General features: G+C 33.5%; 1 protein-coding gene across 50 annotated transcripts in view; it reads right to left on the bottom strand.

Moving 5' to 3' along the window:
* Positions 1–13,831, bottom strand: part of adgrb2 (adhesion G protein-coupled receptor B2) — a 554,448-nt gene that overhangs the window by 104,148 nt on the left and 436,469 nt on the right. For all 50 annotated transcript variants that reach the window (XR_015515959.2, XR_015515958.2, XR_015515944.2 and 47 more), the window contains 1 exon segment: positions 803–906. Coding sequence is in view for 15 of the 50 variants with exons in the window: in NM_001443200.1 (NP_001430129.1) it covers positions 803–906 (104 nt within the window). In the remaining 35 variants the exon portion in view is untranslated.

The raw sequence follows: 13,831 nt of genomic DNA on the forward strand, positions 1-13,831 counted from the left end.
TAATGAATGAAAAAAATAAGTGAATGTATAAATAAATAAATAAATAATGATTGAATGAATAAAAAAAAAAAAATAATAATAAAATAAAATAAAAAATAAATAAATAAATAAAAAATAAAATAAAATAAAATAAATAAATAAATAAATTTACCACTGGGAACTCTTTATAGGCCTAACTTTTAGTACACCATACAAATAAATAAATAAATAATAATATTAGACTCAAATAAATGCAATATATAGCAATATAAATTAAATGTATAATATATTTTTAAAGTAAAAAAAAAAAAACATAAATAAGAGTAAAAAATAGGTCCAGCTTCATTTGTAAAAACGCAGTGTCAGACTTCTGAGAGGATATAGCTTGACTAAGCAGTTGACTAAGTGTTGCCTAGTTTCTGGACGTGGCGTTAGCAGATCACGTGACCAACTCAGGCCATCTGCCACCCTGAGCTGTTAGCATCCAGGCTAGCCTTTACTAGCGCTCTCCACATAATCCTGTCCTGCCACAGGCGGCTCCCGCCATCCCTCATTTGTTCCCAATTATTGCTAATTGCCGTTTTGGCCCACTCCAGTTCTACCCCATGCCAGCTGCTCCATCCCAGCCCGGGCAGCCCAGCACGTGGGAAGCTACAGTCTGAAAAATGAATCTTGTAAGTTGTAAGTGTACCTGGGAGAGCAGCGGGGAAGTAAACAAGGGGAATGGGGCGAAAATAGCAAGCTAATATCCTATTATAAATAGAGGACAGCAGAGGCTGGAAGCGGCATGCAACAATGGCAGATCTGTGTTGGTTAAATTTACCTCCAGAAGGCAGCGTAGATGAGCAGCAGAATGAGCAGGGCCGTACACGATATGCCACAGCCCACCATCAGGGGTACAGACGGCATACTGGAGGGCCCCATACCCTGCACAGAAAAGAAGAAAAAACGGTAATGAGAACTCCTCATAGTTTATTTCAGAATTATTAGCCCCCTGTATATAATTTTTTCCCCAATTTCTGTATAATGGAAAGAAGATTTTTTTCAACACATTTCTAAGCATAAAAGTTTTAATTAATAATTTCCAATAACTTATCTTTGCCATGATGGCAGTACATAATATTTGACTAGATATTTTTTAAGATACTAGTATTCAGCCTAAAGTGACATTTAAAGACTAGGTTAATTATGCAAGTCATTGTATAAAAGCGCTTTGTTCTGTAGACAATAAAAAATAAATAAATAAATAAAAAAATAAAAAGCTTAATAAGGCTATTTAAATTGACCTTAAAATGGTTTAAAACAAAATTATCCAAATTTAATAAAATATATTACTATCATTATACTAGTTTATTACTATCGATAAGCAGCCTTTAAGTTCCAGAAGTTCAATGGTTTTTGTTTGTATAAAAACAGCTTATATTAAAACGAATCTGCCAAAGTAGCCAATCTGCCAGTGAGTCTGCAATCTGCCAAGCCTATTCAAATGGCATGTTTTGTTGGTCAAGACAGGACAGGGCATAATTTCTAAATTTATTTCTAAATTCTAATTTATTTCAATTGTTTTATTTTTTATTATAAATTATGATTTTATTTGATTACATTCCAATTTAATTTGTTTTCATTTATTATTTAATTTATTTCTATTTTACTTTATTTAAATCATTTTATTTTGAATTTTATTTATTTTATACTTCTAAATTAAGGTTTAATTTAATTTTACATAATTTAATTTAATTTAATTAATAAATTTTATTTTTAATAGGAGCTCCACCCACCCATATAGAGGGAAAAAAAGAGTTTCTTTGGATTTTCAACTTGTAGTTTTTGTGTTTACTACTAATTAAACTTCTTCCATCCATCCATCCATCCATCCATCCATCCATCCATCCATCCATCCATCCATCCATCCATCCATCCATCCATCCATCCATCCATCCATCCATCCCTCTCTTTTATTTTATTTATTTTTTATTTTTTATTATAATAAGGTTTATTATACACTTAAAAAATTTTAGTTTCTTTGGATTTTCCATGTGTGTTTGAGTAAATCTTGAGTAAAAAGTGCTAAACCATTGTTATACTAACCAATTTCCTTCTGACCATTTAATTTTTTTTTTTTTAATAAATGACAATATATTAATTTTTATTTTTTAAAATGTTTTCAGTCCCTTATAGAATAAAATAAATAATATAACTTTTACTCTAACCCACATCTAATAAATCATCTATTTTTACCCATGCAAAATCCTGACTCATCATGATTAAAAGCTACAGTTAAGCAATAAATAAATAAAAACACTCTGTAAAACACTCAAGAAACAGCTTTGGGTTTGTATAAGGATAAAAAGTGCAGAGAAGAAAAATAGAGAAGGGCAGTCAGGAGAGGATTACATTCAGCTCAGGTTAAAGCTAAAGGCCAAGGGTCTTCATTCCAAATAGCCTCATGCTCCCCAATCCTCTCGTTCACTCCTGGGTTGATTTTCTCTCTTTTCCATTAGGTCAAAGCTTGATTCTTGTCTTAAACAGGACATTGTATCCCCATCAGCCCTCTGACCTCTGCGACCCCTCTTGCTGCAGCTTATTAAAGATCTCTGCTGAGTGAAGGGTTACTAAAGGTGAAAATGTGTTTCATGTTTCTGGATTAACCCTCTTCTACTCAGACATAACAATTCTGGAGAGATATGCATTAGTTTACCGTGACATTAAGGTCAGGGTTTAGTTACAGTAAGTTTGATTCACAAGTGCAATTAAAAGCATATTTAAGTTAATTCAAATGTATGACACTCATGGATGATTTTTTTAAATGATTTATTTTTATGCACTTAAAATTTAAGCAAATAAACGTTTTAAAAGTTATTTAATTTTTTTTTGTTAAATTTAATGCAATAAAATAAGAAAAAATATACTTATTCTTAAATGCGCAAAATTAATCCTTGCAGACAAGTTGATGCTTAACCAAAGCTGTTTTCCATTTAATAATAATAATAATAATAATAATAATAATAATAATTATTATTATTATTATTATTATTATTATTAATACAACAACAACAACAACAACAACAACAACAACAATAATAATAATAATAATAATAATAATAATAATAATAATAATAATAATAATAATAATAACAACATGCTAATCATAGATGCAGAGAACATCTATTTTTTTTATTAAATTAAATGAAAAAAAAAAAAAATTAAAATTAAAATCTCTTTTCCATAAAGACTTTTAGCACTTTAGACAAGAATAGGTCAAGCATTTTATATTAATAATAACAATAATATTAATAATAATACTAATAATAATAATAATAATAATAATAATAATTGTAAAAATAATAATAAGAATAATAACAATAATAATAATAATAATAATATAAAAAATAATAATATATTAAATATATAATAAATAAATAAATAAATAAATAAATAAATAAATAAATAAATAAATAAATAAATAAATAATAATAATAATAATAATATTAAAGCAACCCATTCAACTTCTTGAAAGCCTGCAAAGCCTGTCTCTATCTTAAAGGACATGTTGACATTGTGTCTTCCTGTTGAGGCGGCAAGATCTGAGGAAACGGCATGTTCGCTGGACGTGTTACATTGTTATGAGAACAGCAGGAGGTCTAATCACTCAGACCATGGTGTTAATGTGTCCCATCAGCAGCTCTTCACAGCACATCATTATGTTGGATCAGACTGTAATCATTATACAGGTCACAGCAATTTTATTTTTTCTTTGAAACTGCGGAAAAAAAATTGCAGAATCACATAGGAGTGAGAATCTGTTTCCTTTTATATTCTCGTTTGGTGACTATGCTACACATTTCAAGCACAAAAAGTGGAAAGTGTGTTCATTTTTTTCCTCTGATAACCTTTCACAGGTCATATTTACCCCTGACCGGAAACTTCTTTTTTTTGGACTTCGCTGCTGCTTTCAGGACACTGTAATTCTGTGGAAGTCTGCAGATATTTCAACCACTGTCTGGTCCGTGGGATTAAAGTCTTCAACAATAAGGGACATACACGATCAGGGTATGTACTTTCATAGAAGATCACATACTCCATGTTGTTTGATGATCTGATTGGGGGAGAATAATTAACATTCCAAGTCAGGAATAACAGTTAGCAGTTAGATCTACAGTTGAGGTCAAATTTATTAATAAATTTATTAGGATTTTTTCAAATATTTTCCAAATAATTTCATAGTATTTCCTATGTATTATTCTTCTGGATAAAGTCTTATTTCAGCTAGAATAAAAGCTAACTAAAAAAATAAAAATAAAAAATGATTAAATTCCTGCAAGACACAACATTTCGTTCCTCTGTATGTTCATATATGTAGTGCAATGACAGTAAAGCTTGACTTGACAAAGTAAAAAATATATATATAAAAAAAAGAAAAATGAAACAAAAAGACCCTGAAAAAAATAGAGATAAAAAAAAATAGAGACAGGACTTGATATAAATATATATCTGTGACTAGAATGACTAGAATTATATAAATATATATAGAAAAACAGGATGTTCTGGCCTCATAGTCCATAATTCAAACTACAATAGCCCCTAAAAATCTCAATAGATGGGTTTTTATTTTTATTTTTGGAATATATTATTTAAAAAGTTATATCACACAGCCAGACTGTTATTAACAATAATTGAAATTGAAGTTGAAAAATACTTGTAGTGGTAGCTGCATTGAAACACACATTTACCCATAACATATACATACAACTTAAAGTAAAAAAAGAACACTGTTCAAAATAAAAAACAGAAATCCACTATTTCTCTTACTTTTATGCTATCCAGGAGCCATGTGCACCCATTGAAAGGTAAAATCTGCTTTTTCCGTTTCAAGTACAAAGCAAACTTGAATGCCAAAGCATTTTGGATAAGTATATAAAATAGCCTATGTAATATATTAACATCATCACATTAATAAAATAATGAGAAAATATTAAATAAATGACAGAAAAAGGAATAAAAAAGACAGTATCTCTAAACTTGTAGATTGTTTAAATAAGGCAAATGCGTTGATTAACCATTACTAACGGTGTACATATACAGTTGAAGTCAGAATTATTAACCCCCTTTTTATTTATTTATTCATTTGCAAATATTTCCCAAATGATGTTTAATAGAGCAAGGAAATTTTCACAGTGTTTCTGATAATATTTTTTCGTCTAGAGATAGTCTTTTTTGTTTTATTTCAGCTACAATAATAGCAGTTTTACATTTTTTACACATCATTTTAGGGACAAAATTATTACCCCCTTTAGTCTATTTATTTTTTCGATAGTCAACAGAACAAACAATCATTATACAATAACTTGCCTAGTTACCATAACCTGCCTAGTTAACCTCATTAACCTAGTTAAGCCTTTAAATGTCAAAATGTCTTAAAAATATCTGGTAAAATATTATTTACTGTCATTATGGCAAAGATAAAATAACTCAGTTATTAGAAATGAGTTATTAAAACCATTATGTTTAGAAATGTGTTGAACAAATCTTCTCTTCGAAAAAGAAAAAATAAATAAAAAAATCAAGGGGGCTAAAATTTCAGGGAGGCTAATAATTCTGACTTCAACTGTATTTTACAGCCAGTTTAGACCAGTCATTCCGTCCACTTCAAGTGTGTAATAAAGTGTTTCTGAGTCATTTAGATAAAAAATAAAATTTTTATTGTTTCTCTTGCTCTCGATTGTGCAAACGCAGTCAGCTGCGAAGCCAAGCAAAAGTATGCTTAAGTAAAAATGTACTGCAAAAACGCATAGAAGCTTTAGAAAGCGAAAGCAAAAGTTTAATCCCGGACATTTTAGGAGATCTAGAAACCCGACCAGACATTTTTTTTTTTAAATATCAATAAGACTGCAGAGCATGTGAGACTGTCTGTGGGAGTGTTGACATGTCTTGTGCACACAGAACGGAACGGGTAAAAGAGAAAAGATTTTTCACTACTTTATTGATCGTGGATGTTTGGTAGATGGATACAAAAAAGTGTAAAAAGGATTATGACAGCGGACTGCCCAAGTAAAATCTATATATGGAAAGCACTGGACAACCTAATTGTTTTACTGTATGTTCTATCCATTACATTTGTAAAAACAATTACGTTAAATTAATAGCTTTGTTTAACAGAGATGAGTTGCAGCTGGAAGGACATCCACTGCGTTAAATATATGCTCGATAAGTTGGTGGTTCATTCCGCTGTGGCGACCACAGATTAATAAAGGGACTAAGCTGAAAAGAAACAGAATGAGAGTTTGGACAGCATGAGGGAATTGTGTGGAACCCAGCATTTTTTCAGTGTACTTCAAGGTGACTTAAGGCAAAATAAGACAAAAAGTCTCTTACAGGGAACGCTAACAAGTGCAGTTCACCGACTGAGAAAAAGTTCCCACAGCACTTCATCTGCTTCTGCACGCAATGTTCCAGTGGACTCGTTCTAGCTCTTCAGGCTCTTGGAAAAGGAAGCCCAGACGAATGATCTGTCTGGCAGTCATCTGTGAGAGTGGTGTGGCCGTAATCAAGAGTATTCTTACAGAGCGGGAGACATGCTGGTAATAATTCAGAAGAACAGTCTGCAGGTTGGCATGATTAAAGCCTCCTGCAATCAGGGACACAGCATCAGGGTAGGTACATTCATAGCTGGTAAAGCAGGAGTTCACAGGTAAAAAAAAAAAAAGAAACGAAAATTCTGCTATTATTTACTCATGTTGCTCTAAAACTCTATGACTTGTTCCTCTATGACTGGAACTGTCCTGTGAGAAACTATACTGTTAGACTTTGCTACAATTTTACAGTTATTTACTGCAAAACATCAAGTAAAATACCACATTAAAATGTGTAAAGGACACAAAAAAATAAAAAAATAAAAACTTGCGGAAAAGGTATTTTACTGTAAAAAAAAAAAAAAAAAATTGCAGTAGGGCCCTGTTACTGTAAAACACATTTGCAGGGAAGTTACTGTAAAAGTGCAACTACAGTAACTTTCTGGCAACAATGGTGCCAACAAGATACTGCAAAAGTACAATAAAATGTCTAACTGTGTTGTGATGTCCTGTGGGAGACTAGCGACATCTTGAAAGAGACTATACTGTCGGACTTTGCCTCAATTTTACAGTTATTTACAGCAAAAATGCCTAGTAAATTCCCACATACATTCTTTACAGTTCACTACTGTAATATGCACTGCATTGTGGGCCATTTGAAATCGTTTACAGTAACTTACTGCATATTGGAGAGTGCTGCATTCTACTGTAATCAAAGTAATCAACTGCTGCTACTGTAGTTAAAGACAAAAATGAGAGAGTTAATGAAAAAGTCACTGGTTTGGAGTTTATTAAAGTCAATACTAAACATAAGGGATTTGCACTGCTAGTGTAAAATGCAAATAAATTACAGTAAAACAAGTGTAAAACTGTTCAAATAAAATATGTTAAAGGGCATTTTACCATATGAAAAAGTTGCGGTAAGGCTATTTTACTGTAAAAAAAGTTCAATCGTAGTTGGGGCCTGCTACTATAAAACACATGTACAGGTAAGTTACTGTAAATGGGGAGTTGCGGTAACTTGCAGGGAACAGTGCTGTCAGTAAGTTACCACAAAAATACAATAATATGTCAGTGTAGTGATGTCCTATGATGATGTCCTATGATGTGAGAGACTAGTGATGTTCTGTGAGATGTCCTGTGAGAGAATAGTGATGTTTGTGAGAGATTAGTAATATGCGGTGAGAGACTCAAGATGTCCTATGAGAGACTAGTAATGTCGGTGAGAGTCTAGTGATGTCCTGTGAGATTTCATCTTTATTTCTATAGCACTTTTACAGTATAAATTGTGTCTAAGCAGCTTAATACAGATGCAGTTCTAGTCAATTACTTCAGTTCAGTTTTCACAGTTGAAGTTCAGATGTAGTTCAGTGTCATGCAAATGTCAATGCTAAAAGCCAAAACAGTCAAGAGAAAATCCATGGATGCGCAGCTCCGCAAGTCCAAAACCAAGCAAGCCAGTGGCTAGTGATAGTCTGTGAGAGACTAGCGATGTTCAGATGTGCTCAAGTCATTCAAAGCAAATGCATTTACACCTCCTTCTCACTGTAGTCTGCTGTGACCTTATTGTTGCAATTTTCCCTTTGTGGTTATATTCTTATGAACACTGTTCTATTAGCATGGTACAGTCACAACTAAAACTAATCTCGAGTGTGTCCTCCTTACAGTATGACATACTGGATCAGGTCAAATACGTAAAGGAAGGGCATGCAAGTGTGGTTGTTTTTCATTCATTCATTTTCTTTTTGCCACAGCGGAATGAACCGCCAACTTATCCAGCATATGTTTTATGCAGAAGATATCCTTTCAGCCACAACCCATCATCTTGAATACATCTTGACATTTTGAGCAAAGACGATTGTATTACTTCGGAGCATTTTCATGCAGATGTCAACCTTGAAATGAAAAAAGTTTTCACCAAAATAGAACCCTTTCAAATTCTATTTATTTATTTATTCACTTATTTATTTATTTATTTATTTATTTATTTATTTATTTATTTATTTATTTATTTATTTAGTTATTTATTTATTTTTATTATTCAGTACTGTAAAAATACTCAAATATCTCTGTAAATGTTTTCAAACAATTATTTTTGATTTATCAAAGTCACACACGTGGCAAGTTCACATCTGTTGAATCCATAACAGAGAGGTGTCACATCCATAATAAAGCTTTTTCCTCATGAATGCAAAAATGTTACATAAAATCAATCTTTTTTTTTGTTCTATAGAAAGCTAATTCTCATCTTTTTGATTAGCAATATTTCTTTTGGGTTGTATTCACAGAATTTCTACAAAGTTTAATTCACAGAATTTCTACAAAGTTTGTATACTGTAAACTCACAATCTGTTTAATCACTTCAATAAAAAATGCTAATTTTCCACATTTATATATATATATATATATATATATATATATATATATATATATATATATATATATATACTGATTGATATTTTTCTGATCCCATAACTCTGTGGTTAGTAGTTTTGGAAAATATACAAGTTGCTTTAATATAATATTACCATGTATTTTCAATGTGAATTTGTGTTTTGAGTTTTTACTGCAGGTCACATCCATAGTGTTGGAATTGCTCTTCTGTAAAAACAAACTGTTGTCTAATATTGATCTTTACTGTAGAATACACACACGCGCACGCACGCACGCACGCACGCACGCACGTACGCGCACACACACACGCACACACACACACACACACACACACACACACACACACACACACACACACACAAGCACACAAGCACACACACACACACACACACACACACACACACACACACACACACACACACACACACACACACGTGAACATGGAATAAAATCCAGTAGAAATGCTGTTACTTGAAAGTAAGCTTCTCTGTGGAACAATAACAAAATCCAAAAACCAGCAGCTTAACATGAGACATATGTCACCTTTCATTTCATGCGATCCGTCAAGCCGCACAGCCTTGTATTAGGGGTCGGCTGGAGTTTGCCGAGACAGAGAATCTAGCAATACATGATGCCCGACTAAAGGCTTAACCCTCTGTCGGTTTGTTCATCTCATTCTCCACGGACTGTATTGTGAACAGAAGGACACTCAGAATGTCGAGAAGTGGCCAACAAGATCTTACAAAACAGACCGGACAAATCTTCTGCACATAGATCGAAAATGCTTTAGAATAGTCTAATTAAAATGAGTGAATGAATGAATGAATGAATGAAGGAAGGAAGGAAGGAAGGAAGGAAGGAAGGAAGGAAGGAAGGAAGGAAGGAAGGAAGGAGTGAAGGAAGAAAGGAAAGGAATTAAAGGAAAGAATGAAGAAAGGAAAGAATGAAGTAATGACTGATTAAAAGGATAAATGAATAAATGAAGGAAAGAATGAAAAAAAAAAGGAATGAATGAATGAATAAATGAAAGAATGAATGAATGAATGAATGAATGAAGGAAGGAAGGAAGGAAGGAAGGAAGTAAAAACTGTGACTGAAAGGAGCAATGAACGAATGAATGAATGAATGAATGAATGAATGAATGAATGAAGGAAGGAAGGAAGGTAGGAAGGTGGGAAGGAAGGAATGATGGAAGGAAATAATGACTGACTGAAAGGATGAATGAATGAATGAATGAATGAATGAATGAATGAATAACTGACTGAAAGGAGGAATGAATGAATGAATGAATGAATGAATGAATGAATGAATGAAGGAAGGAAGGAAGGTAGGAAGGTGGGAAGGAAGGAATGATGGAAGGAAATAATGACTGACTGAAAGGATGAATGAATGAATGAATGAATGAATGAATGAATGAATGAATGAATGAATGAATGAATGAATGAATGAATAACTGACTGAAAGGAGGAATGAATGAATGAATGAATGAATGAATGAATGAATGAATGAATGAATGAATGAATGAATGAAAGAGTGAATGAGTGAATGAATGAATGAACGAACGAACGAACGAACGAAAGAAAGAAAGAAAGAAAGAAAGAATGAAAGAAAGAAAGAAAGAAAGAAAGAAAGAAAGAAAGAAAGAAAGAAAGAAAGAAAGAAAGAAAGAAAGAAAGAAAGAAAAGAAAGAAATGCAAGAAAGGAAGGAATGACAAGTAGTAATGACTGACTGAAAAGGAGGAATGCATGAATGAATGAATGAATGAATGCACGAAGGAAGGAAGGAAAGAAAAGAATGAAGGAAGGAATAAATGACTGAAATATTGAATGAATGAATGAATGAATGAATGAATGAATGAAATAAAAGAATCATGGAAAAAATACCTGACAGAAATGATGAATGAAGGAAGGAAGGAAGGAAGGAAGGAAAGAGGATAGGAATAAAAGGAAAGAATAAAGAGAGTAATGACTGACTGAAAGTATGAATGAATGAATGAATGAATGAATGAATGAATGAATGAATGAAGATGGGATATTGAGGTAAATTTCATGCTGGTTATTTCATGCATTCGTGACAAACGCATAGTGCATTCCATGTTATTCATAGCACTCTGTGGTAATTTGCCTCTATTTGTGCATTGTACTGGCTATTTATATAACTTACTTGTGCAAAAACTTAATTCTGCGTTTGGTGTGAATCGAGCATTAGACTTTGAAATATAAATCCCAAGTGATCACCTAAATGAGCTGTTATGGGCAATCACATAAATATGATCGGAACAGTATTTAGTGTTAAAATAAGGGAATCGTGGAAGTATGAAATAAAAAAAGACTAAAGTTTGTAAATTGTTCTTCACCATCAGCTTCTCCGATCTGTTTCATTATAAACTTTGTAGTATAGAGTTGAGGCTGTGTCGTCCAGACACACTGACCAAACCGAAGCTAAAAACATTCAGTAGCTAATTGCGGGCTTATTACAAACCTCTGATTGCTGGTCAATCTGTGCATCCCCAACAGCATATTCTAACAACACACCGGCAAGATTCCAGCAACAAGCAATTTGTCTGCACCAAAAGTGATGCTATATTACAGAAACATTTAAACATCATTCACTGGACTTAAAAAATCGTAAGGGCTTCTAATTTAATTAATACACATTATCATTTTAAATAGGCTACTAAGTGACCGATGTTCGCTGTTCTGATTTTAATTTTTAAACCGTATGCTAGTTTTTTTTATCTTCAAGAACTGAGGTGAACTATCTGCTCCTGTTTTCAGTGATACGGCAATAAATGTCATGTAAAATTATATTTAATCTCACATTAGAAGCATTTAACACTGAATAACTCACATAATCAGTACCTGAGGTGATCACTGTCATAGCAGTTTTTGCTGTTGTTCTGCAATAACGCTTCGGAAATCGAAAGCATTTCTAAAATAGAAATTGTTTGCGCCACAGTCACAGGTGGTAGAAGGACAACAAAACTCCTTTTCATTCATTCATTCATTCATTCATTCATTCATTCATTCATTCATTCATTCATTCATTCATTCATTCATTCATTCATCCATTTTCTTTTCGGCTTAGTCTCTGTATTAATCTGGTTCACCACAGCGAAATGAACCACCAACTTATCCAGCACATGTTTTACACAGCGGATGCCCTTCCAGCTGCAACCCATCACTGGAAAACATCCACACACACACTCATTCACAGACATACACTACTGACAATTTAGCCTATCCACTTCACCTACTGTATACCACATGAACTGTGGGAGAAACCGGAGCATCCGAAGGAAACCCGCGAGAACACGGAGAGAACATGCAAACACCTCACAAAAACGCCAACTGACACAGCCGAGGCTCGAACCAGCGACCTTATTGCTGTGAGGCGAACATGCTACCCACTGCGTCACCCAAAACTCCTTTTAACATGCTAAAAATATATTTTATCGCTTTATCGCGGTGCTGCATCGTGTTGCAGGTCTGTTTATACACACATTTTCTTCTCTTCTCAATTCTAAATTCACATTACAGACACAACACTTTTGACTTTCCATCATACCTAGGTAGAATCGACTCTTCTTTGTGAGTACAACACATAATACAATAGATTTCAAAGGCTCTGTCTGAGACTCCCCAATACATAGCACTGGATGCTGGATGTGAAATGGCTGCAGGTTTGAGATTCTAAAGCACGGAGCTGTTTAGAACGAGCTGTGAATTGGCTTGAATGCGAAGTCCTCATTCACGCACTTACAGCTCAATTGGCCTCCCGGTGTGGACTGGTCAGGCTTCCACACAAAGCATTTATGACTAAACAGCCTTTGTGAACAAAGATCCCTAAAGGCTGTGTGTGTGGGCTACCAATAGCGCACACCGTGTGTATCAGCATGTGCACATCTGCTCTCTGTAAGCCTGTGAGAGCATTTGTGCGCTATACGAGGGGGAAATAACTATAAAAACAGCTTAGAGAGTGGAGGAATGGCAGCAGTGTTTTTTTTTTACTGAAACTGGCAGGTGGAGGTGTAACAGGTGGCACTGGGAGAGAAGGTGCCAACCTTCACTCTCATCTTTTGCTTGGCCTATTGTCCCAGGCATATTAATTGCCAACATTATGCCTCTGCTGGCTTTGGTTTGGCATTTTTCGGACCATTCTAGTTGGCCAGCAGGCTGAAAAATGACTATAGGTGTTGTCTTTTTTACGGAAATGCCACTGGGGGACTAGACTAGAGGATTGATTGGTGTGTGAAACAGAAAACACAAAAGCGCTAGAGGTGTATGTATATACTATCAGGCTCTGTGAGAATAGAGTGGAACAGCTGGGGTTTGAAAGCCAAAAAATTGCATTGTCTTCATAGGCAAGGTTTGTTTTCTATTCCTTCAAGGCAGACTATCCATGAGCTCAAATGTTGTTGTCTGGTAAAACGCCATTCAAAAGTTTCCAGTCAGTAAGATGTTTAGAAAGTTTCTGTCTCGCTTTCTTCTCTCTCACTCAAAATTAAATTCAAACTTGCTTCATTGGCATGTCAAATGTTACATATGCGTATATGCAAACCATGTGTTGCCAAAAGCATTTCAAATTTTTATATTAAACAGAACATTTGAAAATGGTATATGAAATGACACAGTGGTAATGAAGAAAAAACAAACAAATGCAATACATAACAGTATATTAAACAACCACAATTTACAATTTAGATTTAAAAATAATACATGATAATCAGTATTTTTATTATTAAAAATGTTAGAACAAAACAAAATTTATAAATAATATTAAACAGTTTATTTAACAATCAACAATTTATGATTCATTTATAATAATTTTGAATTCTGTGTATACACGTCTCTCTCTCTCTCTCTCTCTCTCTCTCTCTCTCTCTCTC

This window comes from Danio rerio, chromosome 19 (assembly GCF_052040795.2).
Source record: "Danio rerio strain M-AB ecotype USA chromosome 19, GRCz13ab, whole genome shotgun sequence".
In the NCBI taxonomy this organism is placed as follows: Eukaryota; Metazoa; Chordata; class Actinopteri; order Cypriniformes; family Danionidae; genus Danio; species Danio rerio.